The sequence below is a fragment of the Lonchura striata genome, chromosome 24, assembly GCF_046129695.1.
Source record: "Lonchura striata isolate bLonStr1 chromosome 24, bLonStr1.mat, whole genome shotgun sequence".
NCBI lineage: Eukaryota > Metazoa > Chordata > Aves > Passeriformes > Estrildidae > Lonchura > Lonchura striata.
The window spans coordinates 5,092,843-5,110,605 of record NC_134626.1 but is presented as its reverse complement, the minus strand read 5'-3'; the positions used below and the strand labels follow the sequence as shown (position 1 = coordinate 5,110,605).

Below are 17,763 nucleotides of genomic sequence, written 5' to 3'. Positions count from 1 at the left end.
ACAGCTCTGTCTGTGAGGCAGAATGCATTGCAGGTTACAGTCACCACTTCTCTACTCCCCCAGCTCTGGTTCATTCCTTGCTCTCACTGAACCAGAGACAGTCTAAGCCTCCCACAAGACTCTGCAAACCCCTGGTACAATGAGACGGAAAGAAGGGATTATGAAATGAAAACAGACGTGCTGAGTGTACTCGAGACCCTTTCCACCTCCTCCTCTAAACCACAGCAATTGAAAACACAGACCTGCCTGGCAAAAAAAAAAAAAAAAAAAAAGAAAGAGTGACCCATGCACTCATATCCTGGCAATTTGTGGGATTTGTCATAACACACCCAGACCAAATTACAACATCCCTGCGTAGACCTAACCTGCATTTCATGGCAGCATTTGAGCACATGTGCAGATCCACTGCAGGCAGCACACACACACTCAGGTATGTGCTCATTCCTGTTCTGACACAGGCACAGGACCAGGTGTTGTTTAAAATGCAGATGAATTGTTAAATCAGAACCTGTACATAACTCCTCTATTGTCACAGAACCTATTGGCTTGACAGAATTACAAACCAGTGATCCAAGGTTTCATTAAACCCCCTTAATCTGGTACAGCTCTGAGGAAAACTGCTCTCTCATCTCCTCGGATCCATCCTCTCTCCCAAGGGTATATTGGCTCCTCTGAAACAATTTTGTTGATGTTTTCAATCAGAGGGCTCAGCAGTGTCTCCCAGCCTTAATCTCCTTGCATGGCAACATGTTGTCCCCATGGAGGCAAGTTCCTGCCCCTGCTGTCCTTCAGGAACAATTCCATCCCGAGATGAAAATTACTAAGACATTTCTAGCTTTTGCTCTAACTTCTTTTTCATCTGTAGGCACGTTTTGTTGTGGGCACACATGCTCTTTGTTGCACTATGATACAATGATAGAAGATGATTTCATTAAATTCTTTATAGTTCAATAAATTTATCTAGGGAATTTTCCTTTCAGGAACAGGCTGGAGCAGGAGAAATAGGTTCATATAGAAGAAATTCTTCCTTATTAGGAAGAATAATAAAAGTGTTGGAGTAACCACTGGAACCTGGATATCTCCAGTTCCTGAAAGCTCAAGTGCCTTAACTCTATACCCAGAATACAGCACAGTTTAAAGCAAGAATTTATATAAATCAGCAAAAAGCTTCTCCTTTAGAAAGACTTATTCCTAAACATGAGACAAAATTGTTTATATGAATAATCATAAAAGCAAAAGGTCTTCTGAATAGTTTTGAAAATTGAATGGAATTCTAAAAATCCCTTCTTTTCATTCTTGATGAGAATATGTTAACATTTAAAAGTCACTGTTTGTTCTGGTTTGTCTTTCATGGTGTACTGCATTAATTTTTTGTTCTGAAGGTACATACAGAATTCCAAACATTCCATTCTGATAAGGTAAAAAAGAATTTGTTTCAGTCTTTCAAAATAAGGTCCATTAAAATGGACACACTCCCCTAGCAAGCTTCAGTTTCCTATGAGGAACATTTCCCCAATAAGCAAACATTCTTTTAAATCAAGTTGAAGCAGAGTTATCAAGAAATAATTAATCCCAGATTTTAAGATGTTGAAATTTAGTGGCAGTACATGGCAATATTTATTTTGCTATTTTCCTGAAGACAATCAGCCAATATTGCCTGTTGTTTCTTTGCATTGGCACCAACTGTTCTCATCCTACACTCCTTTTCATCACAAATAACACAATTATAGCACCATAATTGATAGCTGACAAATTCCTTTGGCACCTATCACTTCCAGAAGGAAAGAAAATCCCTATGGAAGGTGTTGCATTCCCCATGTGCAGCCCTTTTTATATCACTGCTTTATGTTTACAAAACTGCTTGTTTTGGGCCTTTATAGCACCAAGAGTTGTGGGGTCTTTAATGACAGTTCTGACTCACATTCCAGTCCTGGCTTAGGGTTTTCTTTTTTTGTTTGGTTGTCTGGGTAGGGCTTGTGTGTGTGTTTAGAAAAAGACAAAACCTCTGCCACAAATCTCCTCTGGCAGAGCTTATCCTACAGCTGTGGGCAGAAAGGAAGCAAATCTATGCTGCTGCTGTGCTGGAGCCTGGTGTCCTGGCCCTGCAGAAGCTGGGGGAGAAGGTCCCACATTTCCTCACCCAGCTCTGTCACTGGGACACTTAGCTCACACATAAGCCCTGGTTAAAACTCACTGCACTCTTAAATATATGTAACTCAGTAGATTATCCCTTGCTCAAGGTGAGGCAAAATTCAGAAAAGGATTGATAGGAATCATTGCTCCCCAAGCCCTGCTCAGCCCCAGCTCGTGCCTCAGCCATTCTGCGAGCAGAGGTGTCTCTCACACATGGTGGGGTATCCAACCTCACCCTCCTGCCCTGCAAAGCTGGTGCCCAGAAACACACAGGGAAACAGAAACAAGTCTTGCACAGACTGTTGTAGGGGCTGCACTCCTCATACTGCACAAGAAAAGGAGAAATCCTCTCTCTGCAGGGTGGTGTTGGCTCTCTGACTGCGGGCAGAGAGAAGTGGTCGAGCACAGCCAGGATGTCACTTGAGGACACAAGCTGAGAGACACAGACACACAGGAAAATTCAGGCAGTATTTACTGCAGAATTAAATAGCCTGTCCTAAAAACTATTTCAGTATCCCTAAATGCACATTCAGTACCACACTTGCTTAGATAAACATGGGGGCTCACTTTGAACTGAAAAACATCAGTTCACTGCTGGAAATAACAAGAAAAGTGTCCTTAGTTAAAAAAAAAAAAAAAAAAAAAAGGATTTTTTTTAAAGACAGTTTGCAGAAGGGAGGGAATGAACACCTCATTTTGCCTAAATTCCTTTTCCCCCTTTGCTAAATAAAAGTCTTCTGAAAGCCACAACAGGTCCTGTAACTTTAAATCTGAGCTGAGATCATAACTTTAGTCCTGACCAAACAGCGTGGGGAGGGCGGGCCTGGCTGCTCATTGAGGACCACCTTAGGCTGCTCCCATCCCTTGGCTAAAGAAAATAATTCTGACTCCACTCAGTTTTCTTTAACTGCTCAGTTATCATCTGAGAAAACCTCCTCTCTTTACATTACAGTACCTAGAGGAATATTTGGAATACCAAAGTATTTTTTTGCAGTGATTTCTTTTTATCATCGCAATTCTCCACTACTTCTACAGAAAATAATCTAAATTTGAATCCATCTGTTTTCAGGATTGGAAAGCGACTCCCTGAGCAGATCAAATATGTTTATAAAAGTTCCATTCTTCATCTTCGTCCTCGGGAGCCTGCCTTTTGTAGCACTTGCTCAAGAAGGTAAGGGGAAAGTTTGGTTACAGTTATTCCCAGTCATTTCCTGTAATTTAACAGTTTCTGCGCTCTCTCATGGGTTACATAGTTACTCTGACCTGTTTGTAAAACTTTCTTTGAAATTCTTAAGCTGCAACAGGGCATCTACTACAGCTGTGATCTGGAAAGAAGCAGTAAAAGTTTTCGATGGGCTGAGTTTGACTGCATTAGGAAAGAATTTTCTGTGTGTCTGTATGGGAGGGAGAGGGGTAGGGGCAGGCAGGGGAGGTATTCCCTGCACAGCCCTTGGAAACAGCTCCAGTCTCACTGGAACACACACAGAGGGCTCTGCAAGCAATGATTTAGTTTAAAAATTAAATTAGGGGTATGGCTCCGTGAAAGTAACTTGTAAATCTGTTCATTCAGGAGTTTAACTTCTGTGCTTAGAGGCATTTCAGACTCTTAGAATTTGAGCTTTCTGCAGGGCTTTGTTGAGTCTAATTTAGTCATAAGAAATATTTATATACAATGAGGGAAAATAAACCAGGGGGAATTAGTGCCAAAGACAGATATGAAAAGTGCTATGTACCAAAAATATTAATATCTGAAGTTATGTATTTTGAATTTTATAAGAAAGATACAATATAGACTTTTAGGTCAAATAGACATTTAAGTCTTTCTACAGCTAAAGGATTGGAGTCTGATTTGTTAACAGTAAATCAGAATTACCCTGACCAGTACTTGATTCCAGAAATGTCATTTTGAAACTCAGTCTTTCCGAGTAGTATTTGACTCATGTGAATGAATTGGCCAAGAGGCAGCATGGTTTACATGGTTTACATGTTCCATGGCCATGGAACATGCTCCAAGCAGCAGCTTAGTTTCATACCAGTGCTCTGAACACAGTAACTGCAAACTCAGCCCACTGCTCTTCAAAAGCACAGATCTGCTCATCAGGATTAGATTTGGGGACCCAAACTGAAAAAATGACCTGCTGACAATTAGTGTCATCCTGCTGGAAAGAATGGAGCTGCATTCACACACACACTGCGTGTGTTGACTTGAAGCTTCTAATGGTGTTCTGTATGTCAGGATGTGAGGCTGAAATTTGGAGTTGTGCTTCAAAATTTCACAGAAAAACTAAAAGCAACAGATATTAGGCAAGTCGCAAAAGTTGTTTTCTAGGTTTACACAGCCAACTTGTTCTTAAAAAGCATTTATATTAAGTGTACCGAAGTTTAAAGCCAATAGAAATGAGGCAAAACCACCACTACTTTATAGAATTACCTTAAGCAATCTAAGATACCAGAATTACATGTTAAAAGGTCTTTCATCCTCAGGCTTTTGAGAAGTTTTTAAGCATATTTTCTCTCAACTCTGAGAAGAGTCCAGCAATGCTCAGGCTGAAACTCTACTAGTCATAAAAAAATATATTTTCTGCTTTAAGAATAAGAATATAAGAATATTACCGTCTACTTTATTAACTGCACAGTTTGCACTGAACTCCAGAGCTGGATCAAGAATGCAATTTACAGCATGTAAGGTTTTCTGTGTCTGTTTAGGGTTTGTGACTTTTTCTCCACATGGAGCCAGTTGTTTAGGATAGCTTCCAAAGGGTACACCAGGAAAATAAACTCCAGATAAAATAAGTCATAAGTATTTTGTGTCTATCACTGCTGTTTACTGATAATCATCAGCAATTACAAGTTAGAACAGACCTGAAATGACAATGCCACTTTTATCAATCTCTGCTGGCTGAGAGGGAGATGGGGAAGGCTTGACTTGTACAGTGCTTGGTGGAGTGGCTTTATCCAGCTACATGAACCTCTGGGGAACACAGTGTGGCTTGGGGGTTTTAGAGGAAAAACGTCTCTATCTGACACCCCTTAACCTAGAAAAGGCCATAAATAAACCTGCAGCTACTCTTTTCTTATGGTTGGGCACTCCAGGTTATGGACTGAGACCAAATGGAGAAAAGCAGCTTTGTTTCCCGCAAGAAGCATCTTTCCAATTTCCAAAATAATAATTATTATCATTGCTATTATTACAATTATTAATAATATTAATTATCATATTAGCAGCTACATTTTGGCCCTGCTGATCTTGTTCAGCATGTCAAAACTCAGGCAAATCTTCACACAGAATCAGATCAAAGGAGCTGAGATGGAAGTTGGCCTCAAGAGGCATCCAAACCAGTGCCTTGCAGAGGCAACACATTTCCTGATTCCAAACCTTTCCCATGGTGCTGTATCATTGCAGGGAAGGAGTTTACTCTGTTGGCTGTCACATAACATGAACAAAATTTAACATGACTGTTTAACAAGATACCACATGTCACTTGGTCTGTATCAATTGTCCATGTGCCTGATCTTACCTAGAGGCAAATATTAGATTGTATTTCCTTATGCAAGGCAGGTTTATACTAGGTCATGTTACATTTGGTTTGGACCGAAAGTAAGAATATGGCCAGGATAATTCAGATAAAAAGTGTTTATATCATAAGAAAGGACATTGAAGTTTACAATCAGCTATGAAAGACTAAAAAGTTTTCTGCTTTTCAAAATCATAACAAAGAGAATTGAAACAACCACAAGAAAAGAGTACTGATTTACCCAAACTCTGTCAGTATTTCAGTGGCAAAACTAAACAATAAAATCAGGCAACTCTAAAGCCTTTTGAAAATCAAACTCTGTAACTGCTGGTGGTAAACAAAATGTAAAAGCAAATGGAACAGTCACATTTGACTCAAAAGGGACCCAGCTTTCTTCTAAATAAGCACTGCACAACCTTTCATCCTGCATGAAGAATGATGAGTACTCTTACACAAGTCCCATATGTGCCTCTTCACCATATAAATCTAACTCTACATGTCCAATACCCAAAATGATATCACAGAATGGAGAAAATCATCTTGCTGAATCTCAGTTAGTAGGTATGCAAGTTAGTGTATCTGAATTTTTCAGTATATTTGTGGAAGACAGCAGAGAACAAATATAATTAGATTTCTCCTCAGCTGGGCAAGCAGAGAGGTTTGCACATCTGTATTCCAACAGTTAGTTTTTGAATCTGTAGCTTCACAAACAAAGAAAAGAGTCATATTTAAGGGCTTACAAGTGGACCTTTCATTGACTCAGGCTGCACACTAAAACTGGAAGCGGAGAGGCCAGATTCCCAGCTCCTGCAATTCAGTAGTTTCTACTGAATCTGTGCATTTACCTCAGATCAAGGACGTGTAAATCATCTGCAAAAAAAAAAAAATTTAAAAAGAGCAAAAAACCCCAAAGCAGCAAAGAACCTGGAGAGGGTTTAGGCAGATAATGAGGCAGTGCAGGAAGGTTTTCAGGCTGTGAGGCTCCAGCAGGACCGTGTGGTGTTTCTCCATGTGTCACTTGAGGTGAGCCACACAAGGACCACAGAAATTCCCGCTGCTGCTGGTGGCCCAGCTCGGGCACAGGGGCTGGCTCAGTGGCACGTTTATTTTGTTGGTTTGTTTGCTTTTTGTCTGGATGTGGTCAGGGACTACAGGATGAACCCAAATGCTGCCAGATCCTGCCACTCGCAGCCTCCCAGATGCTCTCAAAGGGCCCCTCTGATTTGTGTGTGTGCAGACCATCCCCTCCATGGGGATTAATCCCACAGCAAAGCTCAGAGCTCTGCAGTGCACAATTTGTTACACAGAGTTTCAGAAAAAGATGTGGGATTGGGAGTATAGGTATGCTGGGATGTGCTAAAGAGAAACAAATGAGGAAAAATAAGAGACAAATGCACTATTGATTTCCAACTCTCCATCTCAGAAGCTTGGCCAAAAACTCTCAAAGGACCTAGAAGCTGATGCTGAGCACATTCTCATGTTGCTTTATGACTTCCTCATGTTTTTTCCATCCTTGTACTTGTTGATTACAAACACTGCAACATCCAGCACAGACTGCATCAGAATAATCCTCGGTGAGGGCACAATTCAGCTGTTCCAGCAGCACCATTTTCATGCAAGCATGTACTCTGTCAGGAGAGCTTGAGATGCTACTAAATCTGTAACAGGGACACACTTAAATCCAAACCCATATTAAAATGTTTTTATGACTATGAAACCCATCCAAACATTAGCCTATTGTTAGTGGAGTATAAAACTCAGACTAAACACATTTGCAGGGAACTTGCCTGCTGCATGGCAATAGAAAGTAGGTAGTCAAAAATCACTGTGTGAACAGAATTAACACCTAAGAGTTTCCAGTTCAGTGTCTGGCATGAGTATTTCAAACAAAGGAGTTGAGGAACATTCTGCTTGCAGATACAAAAGATTAGTAATCTACAGCAAGGCAGCTGTGAAAGGGCACATGGCTGTAGCTTCAGAGTCCACAGAAGGAAGTCATTTAGGGAAAAGATTAGTTTATTACTGCATTAGAGGTCATTTTTTAATTCCTTTCATTTGCATTTACATCTCCCAGTATTTGTAAGCAGATGTCTGCTTCGTGCTGCACATCTGCTCGGTTTGCTGATGCCTTACACCAAGTTTTGTATTTTTTCTTTGTCTTGGTTGCAACTCTTCTTCCTAGTCAGCCACACAGCAAAAGACTGAAAGTTCTGTGACTCTGCCACTTTGCAGTAAGATACAAGAGACATTTACACCTTGATCACAAATCCTACCTTGTTGTTCCATCCCTCACTGTGTAGAGGAAACAATTAAACTCTTATAAAACTGCAAACAGGGGAGCGGGGTCACGGGGCAGCAAATCTTGATAAGAAAGTAATTTTATCCTGTTTTCATGGGATAACAAGTGTGAGGTTAGTACTTAGTAGACAAGAAAGCAGATGTTGGCACAGCAACATTATTAAAAGCATAAATTTGGACTACTCACTGCAAGGAATATTTTAAAGGAATATCCTGTAATGGAGTTTGTAATTTCCTTCCTAGTGCCCACAGTTCTGTGGCTGATTTCACTGTATATAAGACAAAGCTTAGGAAGTTTGCAGCTTTTCCTCTCCTGGCTTTGTTTTGTGGCTCTGGCTGGGGGTCATTGCACACACCAAGCACTTGAAGAGCAGTTGCTCTTCTGTATCTGCCCCGTTAAATTACATTTTGGTTTGCTTTTCTGTATTTGTAACATTCAGAAGACATGTGAATTACTTGAGGAGCAGCCGAGTGGTTCTTTGCCACTTTGGCACTGTCGATTTAAACTCTGGCTTTGTTCCTTTGGCTAAGCCAGCCCCGGCAATAAAACCCATCTGTAGCAGGGTGTGGTGACCAAAGGAAATGTTTCTGACAGTTCAGCAAAGCATTGTCATCACAAGCTACATGGAATACCTGACCAAAGTCAGTCATATTCTAAATAAGGCTGAGCTAAATCTTTCCTTGTACTTCATGACCATTTTCCCAACTGGCAGATACTTTCCAAAGTTTCTGCTATTCTGTCACCCACCTTGCTTTGTTATATATAGCAAAGCTGTCAGTCTTTGTAACTGCAGAAAGCACTTCAGGAGTTACACAGTACATACTTTCTCTTGAACCACAGTCTAGGCACTTAAACACACACCAGGGGATTTTTAATGACATGACAGATTACTGCAGCTTCCAGAAAGAATGAACAGAGAAAGAAATGCCAATGTTGTGGCCCCAAACAGGCCAAGGACACAGAGCTCTCCAGATACAGCAGATAGACTTTGCAGGAGCCCCAGGCACAAATGAGAATTTCAGTTCTCATTAACAAACTTCCCTACTTTTCTGAAGTTTGAAAATTGTAACTTTCCAAAAATTCAAGATGCAAAATTCAAATCCCAGAATTTATTATATTATATTCTTCAAGCCCTTGCATTTTCAAAGTACAAAAATTTTGTGGCTTGGATTTGGCAGTGTTGAATGATTTCACAACCAAAGAGACACCTGTGTACTTAAAAAAAAAAAAAATCCAAAAGTATAAAAATAATGGAAAACTATTCTCATACAAAATTAAGCTACTGTTATAGGTTTTGGACATGAGTCTGGAATATACTTAAATTGAGGATGAAGCCAAATCACAGACAAAACTGCTTTTGAAAATTACAGAGCTGCTGTATTTAAAGGGCAGATCCCTTGCAAATCCTGCATTTTTGTTAAACCTTTACCACCATGAATAGAAGTTTTCATTGAACTACAACAGAACCAATTCCAATAATGAGATACTGATTAAGACTCTGTTTGCTCACAATCAAATTAAGGTATTTAAGTGAAGGATACTTCTGCAGAAAGGGAATTCCTGTATCAGGACATAAATGCTGAATAAAATGCAGTCAAAACAGGATGGCCAACACACACATCCATACACAGTCTTTCAAACAACACCACTTGGTCTGTTGAAATTCCGGAAGCAGATACTGAAAACCATCAGTCAGCTGCAGATGTTTGCTCTGCTACATCTCCAACAGAAAAGTGATATGTCCAAAGTGTCCCATCCTGCTAAACTGTCTGCTAGCTAATATCTTTAGCTGTTATTTATAAATAACTGAAGCTGTTTTTTTTTTTTGTTTTGGATTTTTGGTTTGGTTTGGTTTTGGTTGTTTTTGTTTTGTTTTGTTTTGTTGGGGTTTTTTTTGTTTGTTTTTTGTGTGCAGAAGCAGAGGGCACTGAGCAAAGGATTATTACATTTCCTGCTAGAGGGAATCCTTTAAGGTTTGCCATTTTTTTCTCCTGGTCTCTTACCAGAAATGGAAACATTCTATTTTGATGGCCTACTATTTCAAGGACTAAGCTAAAATATAGGCCTACAACTGCCTTTACCCACCTAGTGTTTGGGTTTATTTAGGTTTATGCAAGGAAAGAAGCAAGATCCTACAACATTTTTCATCTTCAGAAGTATCTTTGTTGGTTTTGGAGATACCTGAAAGAAATGCTAATGAACAACAGTTTTACAACTCCCTCTCCTTTCCAACACAACCACTGTGCTTTGAAAGCAGCTCTGAGAGGTTTCTCTAGTAAATTGTCACTCTGTGCGTGGAAGTAGTGAGCTCAGCTTCCCCTAAGTGGGTCATGGGATGGTTAAGCATAGGAGGTTTTCAAAGTAGTATTAAGCTTTTAAAGACATCAAATTTTGTCCTGGTGTGAGAAGCTGCACCCTGAGAGCAGCTGGGACTTTGAACTGAAAGGGCTCCCAGCTGGAATTTTGGCAGAAAGGGATGCAATGATTAATTCACATCTGCAGCAACATATAGCTGCAAACAGAGGAGGCTCCTTGGAGACAGTGCCAGCACTGTGAGGCAATGTTTTTATTTACAACCTCCTCTAAGATAATATTAAGAACACATGCAGAAGCACCATTCAACCCTGACTCTTGCTACATTTGGCCCACATCAGATGAAACCAAGAAATGACACAAGCACACACCCCTTCAATCCCATTTACATCCCCTTTGATGTCACTGGTGCTGAGCCTTGTACTGGGTACAGTGGAAGAAGCTTAAAGTCCAGTAGTGTCTCCCAATTCCATTTCAATATTTAACTTCATTATGACTTTCTCTGACATAGAGCTGTCTAGCAGGCAGTGTTGCTTCCTACAAATGCAGAACACTGAGAATGAAATGCCTCCCACTCTTTCTGTGGGTAATAGTTTGGTATTACCCACAGAAATAACCACTAACCACCAGCCAGCCCCCTCCACTGCCAGTCTAAAATGAACCTGGAAATAGAGTCCAGGGATTTTTCTGCATCAGACAGAGAATCTCAGCTTGAACAAGGCTGGGACAAGAACTTCAGATTGACAGAAACCAGACCAGATCAGTCAGAGCCTTGGGCAGTTCATAGGGAAGCCACATTCCAATTTCCCTTTGCAATTAAGGAAAGGCAGCACTACTAAGGATGACCCAAATCTCAAGTGAGCTGAATTATCTTTAGAGGTATTTATTTTCCCCTAGAGACTATAAAAGAAGATAAGGGCAAGTAGACACTTTATTTAGGTGCCTTTATTAAGAACCTAAAATTAGGCAAGATTAATCTGGGTCACCTCCTTTTGTCAATCACAGTTCTGACAGGGCAAAGGCACTGAAATAGGTTTTCTACATGCCACCCATGGCCAAGAATCTGCAACAGGCATCACACAGAGAAAAATTATTTTATGTTTCTTTGTGACATTCATTAATTTTCTACACCTTTGCTGTGTGACATGCTTTCCTTTCCTGCCTTCACCATCAGGCTATTTTCAGGGCTGAAAGTTACTGCCATGCCAGGAGTATAAGCAGCTTCTCCCAATAAGCTGCTTGTTGTTAACACACAAAATTTATTTCACCTTCTACTGGGGATTTTCCTCTAGTAATTGGTTTTCTCCATCTGTGCTTATTTTCAACTAGTGAATAAAGGATGTTTCTTCAGTTCTGACTGGGATTGCAAGGTGAACTGATCCATACACATTTGTGCTACTGAGTTCTATTGCTATTTCTTTGTTCACACTTTATGTAGCTGTGATTGTACATCACAGTATTGTATTTTAAAGATATTGTTTAAGAAGCAAAAAATATGATTATAAAATAGTGCTGCAGGCACTGATACTTAGAGAGTGTCTAAATATACCACAAAAGATCAGCCCCTTTTATGCTACTTCAACAATATCTGGGGTATTTCAATCAAAAATGACCAAACCATTATTTTTAGCATCTAATTTGGAACTCTGATTTTCCCCTGTTTTAGTTTTTCCATGGATTATAAAGTGATTTCTGGAAGACTGACTGGCTTTATTAGCCACTATATTTGGCCTCATGTTGGCATAACATGAATAAAGTTTCTTCATCTATGACAGCCTAAAGAACTACCTGCACACACCATTTGGCTTCTAAATAGAAACTGTATCTGTATTCAGGTTTATAAGGACACAGAAATATAAAATTCTCTTTAGTTCAATAAACATGGAATTAGAAATCTAAGTTTAGTTCAGTGTTTGGTGTCTTAGTAATGGGACAAATCTCTCAGTCTTATATTGGTTGAGATGGATAAAAATTTTCTAGTTTGGTTCAGAAAACAGTTTTTGAACTAAAGGAATAATATTTGCAAGTTTCCAGTAGAATTCAAATGAGAGTTTCAAGCAAAGCCAGGAGTTATTTTTCTCAATGGCAAATCATTCATCTTCTGCTTGAAAAATTTTCTCTAAGCTGCCAGTACATTATTTTTTTTACCAATTTTAAAATTAAATATTGACTTTTTTATTTGAAATAACATGTTTATATTAAAAGGGACAGGTAAAAATGAACAAAATTTAAATGGAACTGACAATTAAAGAAAAACTATTTCTGAGTGATATCTGCACAGCTAATCTGAAGAGATTCTACATTTTATATTAATTTTTTGGCTGCTTTCAAGAAAAATCCCCATCCTTTCTAATTTCAGTTACAGAATAAAAGCTGTTTACTTGCCTCCATATCATTTATAAAACAAGTAGAATGCATTTAGGAGTAGTAAAGTTTTCCATAAAAAGCATTTGGAATCAATCTAACAATTCAGAAATTGTCCAACTTCATATGCAGAGGAGATGAGAATGCTTTTAGATCACTAAATAAATTGTGTCATTAGTAGAAACAGTGTTACAATTCAATAAAACAAAGAGGTTGTGACTATTTCTCATACCTAAGATATTCAAATGATACAGTAATTTTAATTTTTTAAGAGAGCTGTCAAGAGTTGTCCTTCTTCTGATCTAGTTGGTTTGATAAATAGAAGTAAGATGCAAAATTTGACTCCAGGAAAAGTTTTCAGTGTTTTTTTTTGCCTCAAGTGCTTGCTCAGGACATGTACTATTAGATATTTTCTTTAGTTTCAGCACTGGTATCTGGAATTAGCAGGACCTTTATGCCCCAGGCAGCAGCAGGACAAGCAGCCTCACCTGGCTTTGTAATCACCAGGAATTACAAACTCCCAGGAGCTCTCACACCACATTAACATCACACTCTGCCCGTCACAGGTTTATGAATCAGCATGAAATTGGATTAAATGATAGTTAGGTCTTCAGCACATTCTTGGTACTGCAGTTATCTCCACACTGTTCTATATTTCCTGTTCTACCTTATTCCAGCTCATTTCCCTACTGATGAATTCTGGCTGTATTTATAAATTAACAGCATTGTGTGGACCAAAATCTAAATATCCATTTTATCAAAGAGTACAGATGAACTAGGGGTCTAGAATTAAAGCAAACAAACAAACAAACAAAACCCCCACCAACCAAAAAAAACCCCAAAACCAACCAACCAACCAACTAACCAAACAAAAAACAAAAAAATCCCACCAAAACCAAGTCTTACATTGTTATCTAAAAATTCAAGTTATGGCAACTAAGGTTTGCAGCTCTAGGAAAGCCTCGAGACTGATTTGTGTAGGAATATTTCAAAACTATAGCTGTACCCATAAGTATTGATGAAGAAAGATTGCAGCTGGGGCTGAACAGAAAAATGGGAGAAATCTTTTACTATTTTAGAAAATGGAAGATGCTTGAAGGAATCTATCCCAATACATAAGCTAATGTTTAGCTTGAAATCTGGAATCTTCCACTTGGGAGAAAATTTTCTTAATAAAAAAGAAAATATTTCTTGGACAAAATATTCATAACCAGTATGTTTCAAGGTTGTACCAGAGTTAAGTGATGGGTAGTTCAGCTTTTTGTCCTACTGCTTTGGACAAGAGTATAACAGAATTCAAGCTTATTCCAAATAAATAATTTCCCATTTCCATGTGGGCAAGGGCAGGGAGACAGAACATCCCACAGAGGTCATGTTTTCAAAAGTTTATGTGTCAGAAGAGCCAGAACATGTTACTACCAAGTAAAATCCTGACTAATTTTCTAAAATTTTATTCAGCAAGCTCAGTTCTAGAAGGAGAAGAAAGTGCAACAATTGATTTCAGAGACAGAAATGACACAGAATATGAAGAATTTCCAACAATAGTGAGTATATAATGCTAAATAAAAGATCCTTTATGCTACCTTCTTATTCACTGACACTTCCCACCTCTTCCAATTCAGGATCTCTCAAACAGTTTCAGTGAAACTAAACTCAAAACTACTTTACAAAAACCCACTGAAAAAAAGGCAGGTCTGCAAAATTCTGCAGCTTTCTACACTTCTACACCTTTTGCAGTCCTACCAAGAGATCTGATGTGGAAATCCTCTAGCTGGGAAGACAAATCAGCTTATCTTGGTTTGTTTGGTCACTGTATGCATGTCAAACATGAGAGGTGACAGCTAAAAAAGCATTCACACCTGACAAACCAAGAAATTTAAATGTTACTTTACACATGTAGACTGGATGTACTAAGGGATTTTTTCTCCCTCTTTCCCCCTCAATTCTTGTCATTTCCCACAAGATTACACCATGTAACAAATCTCTTGCAGTTTGGAGAAATGAAGACGACAGAAAGTACCTTCATCGTGGATGAAGAAAGTGAAAATGCTACTGCCTATGAAGTTAACACAGAAAGTGTTGATGGTAAAAATCCCTTTAATTTCTATTTTTACATATCAAAGTTATACTGCCATCCACTAAACAATATCTGGAAATCTCAAATACTCTCTCAAACTTCATTTACTCACTTTCTATCAAAAGAACAAGCTCAAGCCATTGTGACAAAGTCAAGAAAAGTTTTCCTTGGATATAGCCTTTCAAATTGGAAGGCAACACTCTGTACAAAGCTGAGGGAGTAATTATTGTCTTTCTGGATTTACAGGTGGGGAACGGAGTGGGGAACCAGAGACAACTGATGAAGGTATTAAAAAGATTTGCTTATAAAAACAAGGGAGAAGAGTAGCTGCCAGGCAATTCCCCTTCCTGTGCCCATGCCATCCAATAAAAGCTCCAGGGGAGGCACAACCTGCTCCCTGAGCTGCTTTCCCTGCTTCACCTGATCCCTGTCTCCATATCCACATCCATATGGTGCCCATCAGCCCAAAGGCATGCTTGCAGCCTGCTGAACATCCAAACCTACTTTAGAATTCACAAGACAGTAAGAAATTTCCCCAAGGAGCAGCAGAACAGCACTAGGTCTATCAGTAGCCTCTTATCAATGGTCTCCATGAGATACACACTAACATTCCAATTTTCTTCTTTCAGGTGGTCTGGGAACAATTGCACTGCTTGGAATAATTATTGGAATCATTGTTGCAGTTGGAATCCTTGCAGGAATAATAATTACAGTTGTAAGGAAGATGTCAGGCAGGTACTCGTAAGTAAATTGCTCATCAGGCTTTTCCTTCAAGCATCTTCCTCTGAGCAGGGTCACAGAAATCACCTGGGAAGTTTCTATTTTGACAAAAACAATATATTTTCCTGTTATACAGTGCCTTAGACAGGCTCAGCAAGAGCTGCCAATGTGGTATGGTGTCTGCATGCTCTCATGTGCTCCAGAAGATCTTCCCAGACAGTGTGCACACGTGTTAGAATGTGTGCACATTATAAGACACCTGTGTTATAATTTCAGATGCTTGGGGCTGGGATTACTCTGGGGAACAGAGTCATTCACTAGGAAGTATGAGAGGAGTAAGTTCCAGAAGTAGTGGATAGCATGTGAACATTAGGGAGAGATCTCTACCTTATTTTTAGTGACACACAAATCTAAAGAGTTTTACAGACTCTGAAGGAGTAAGAAAACCTCAGGAAATTGAGCAGATACTGTGCACCAGGAGAAAGACAAATAGGAACTAGGAAGAGAAATAAAGAGGTGATAGAAAAGATGAAGAGAAGGAGAAAAAAAAGGATAATGTATCTTACATTTGGGTAATGATGAACAATAAAATCTCTGCTTTTTGTTTTTCAGGCCTTAAATACTGTTGAAACAAGCATCCATGCCATTCCATGCTGGAAAACACAAGTGCTTCTTATTTCATACAAACTAAAGACTATTCCTGTATTTGTGTGAGAAGATGATCCATGGAAAATATAGTCAAAGAATTTCAGATCTGTGGGGATACCACACAACTTTAAGGACCACCCTCACACCCCTCCTTGCACAGAGCATGGAACATTTAATAGGATTTTTTACTAACCAGAATTTTACTAGAAGAAAACGATTTTGCAGTTAAAAAAAAAAAAAAAAAAAAAAACAACCAAAAAAAAACCAAACCAACCAAACAAAAAAAACACCCAACCCCCCCCCCAAAACAAACAAACAAACAAACAAACAAACAAACAAACAAACAAACCCAAAAAACTGGAGTAAGGGATGTACATCTGAAATGTGATTTGCAGGTATTATATGCTTGGGTTTTAAATGCTACCAAAGATGATTTCACATTACATTATATGTATTCTTTTAAAACAGCAACAAAAAAAGGTGGTTTTAGCTGGTTAAGTGCTCCTGGCCTGTTTATCTACCACACAATGTATCAAAAAGGACGAATTAGCTTCAGTGAGAACCAGTTATTTACAAAGTAGGAAAATACTGGATATAGGAAGCTAAAATCTTTCCACTGCTGATACATTTTTTCTGCTCTTGATATTTATGTTATTTAGTGGCAAAATATGGTAGGTCTGGCTGGAACTGATCTACCAACTGAAAGCTTTCTCGTCTGACTATGGCATCAGGAATTCCTGTCTTCTCTTGTTGCAGAGACATACAGGAATTGAAATACACATCCTGAATTAAGGGGTGCTTGGAAAATACCCAGTTTTGATGGGTCACTTTAGAGCTGACGTGTAGAAGCTTTTGAATTAGTGTACACCACAGCTTTTTTTTATGCCTGTCCCATTTTCTAAGCGTACATTTGATTTGTTTGGCAACACGTGCAACACCAGGTCAGAATGTGTCACTGAGGTGTGATGCAGCTTTGGAGTCTGCAGCTTTTCTGGGGCATATTTAGAGCAGCACAACCTGAATGTACAGAGCTCAGAGCAAAGGCTTTGCATGTCAAGTGACTGCAGTGCATCAGGTTTCCTAAATGTTATGACACTTCAGTGTTTGGTGTAAAAATCATGATAATCTATATCGTCATCCATTGCTAAATTTGTCAGCTTATCTGTGTTTTCTTTTCTGTTTCTTTCATGTGCCTTGAACTATCATATCAATACAAGCTTTGGAAATAAAAATCAAAATATAAACTGTATTATTTTACAATAATTGTTCTTGTTTTCTTCAAAAAAAACCAGTAAAATGTCTTACACTTCCTTGAATTTTCCTGACTTATTTTGCTACTTGTTTTATCAATGTAATGTCTACAACCAACTCATTTGACACTGATAAATGAAATTATAATTGAAAACTAAACATATGAGAGAAAACTAATTCAGAAGTCTTTAGTTAGTTCTGGAGCTGATGTGATGAGACTCTCAGCCTATGACCAAGGAGTAAGCCTAATATTTATCTTGCTGTTAATTTATATGAAAGCAGGAAAATTACAGTTTTTTTCTTCTTGCAGCAAAAGAATATTAATTCTGTTAGCCTCAATTTAACAATTTCTTATCTGTACTAGGAAATACCCCATGAGGTGCTCTGATGCCTGCTCAAATGCATGGCATATGGAACTATGAATTATTCACCCACTGAAGGGA

General features: G+C 38.8%; 1 protein-coding gene across 1 annotated transcript; it reads left to right on the top strand.

Moving 5' to 3' along the window:
- Positions 1 to 2,983: 2,983 nt before the first annotated feature.
- On the top strand, positions 2,984 to 16,282 carry PDPN (podoplanin). The gene is made up of 7 exons (XM_021542027.3): positions 2,984 to 3,113; positions 3,203 to 3,304; positions 14,083 to 14,168; positions 14,616 to 14,709; positions 14,948 to 14,986; positions 15,331 to 15,436; positions 16,034 to 16,282. Exons 2-7 carry the CDS (start codon positions 3,235 to 3,237, stop codon positions 16,038 to 16,040), a joined length of 402 nt encoding a protein of 133 aa, XP_021397702.1. The 5' UTR covers positions 2,984 to 3,113; positions 3,203 to 3,234; the 3' UTR covers positions 16,041 to 16,282.
- Positions 16,283 to 17,763: the final 1,481 nt, after the last annotated feature.

What these genes read in the sequence shown, in the direction of transcription:
- PDPN (XM_021542027.3), top strand. Translation starts at nt 3,235, where the DNA reads ATGTTTATAAAAGTTCCATTCTTCATCTTCGTCCTCGGGAGCCTGCCT. An exon ending in TGTAGCACTTGCTCAAGAAG is followed by an intron (nt 3,305 to 14,082) that starts GTAAGGGGAAAG and finishes AATTTTATTCAG; the next exon opens with CAAGCTCAGTTCTAGAAGGA. An exon ending in ATGAAGAATTTCCAACAATA is followed by an intron (nt 14,169 to 14,615) that starts GTGAGTATATAA and finishes AATCTCTTGCAG; the next exon opens with TTTGGAGAAATGAAGACGAC.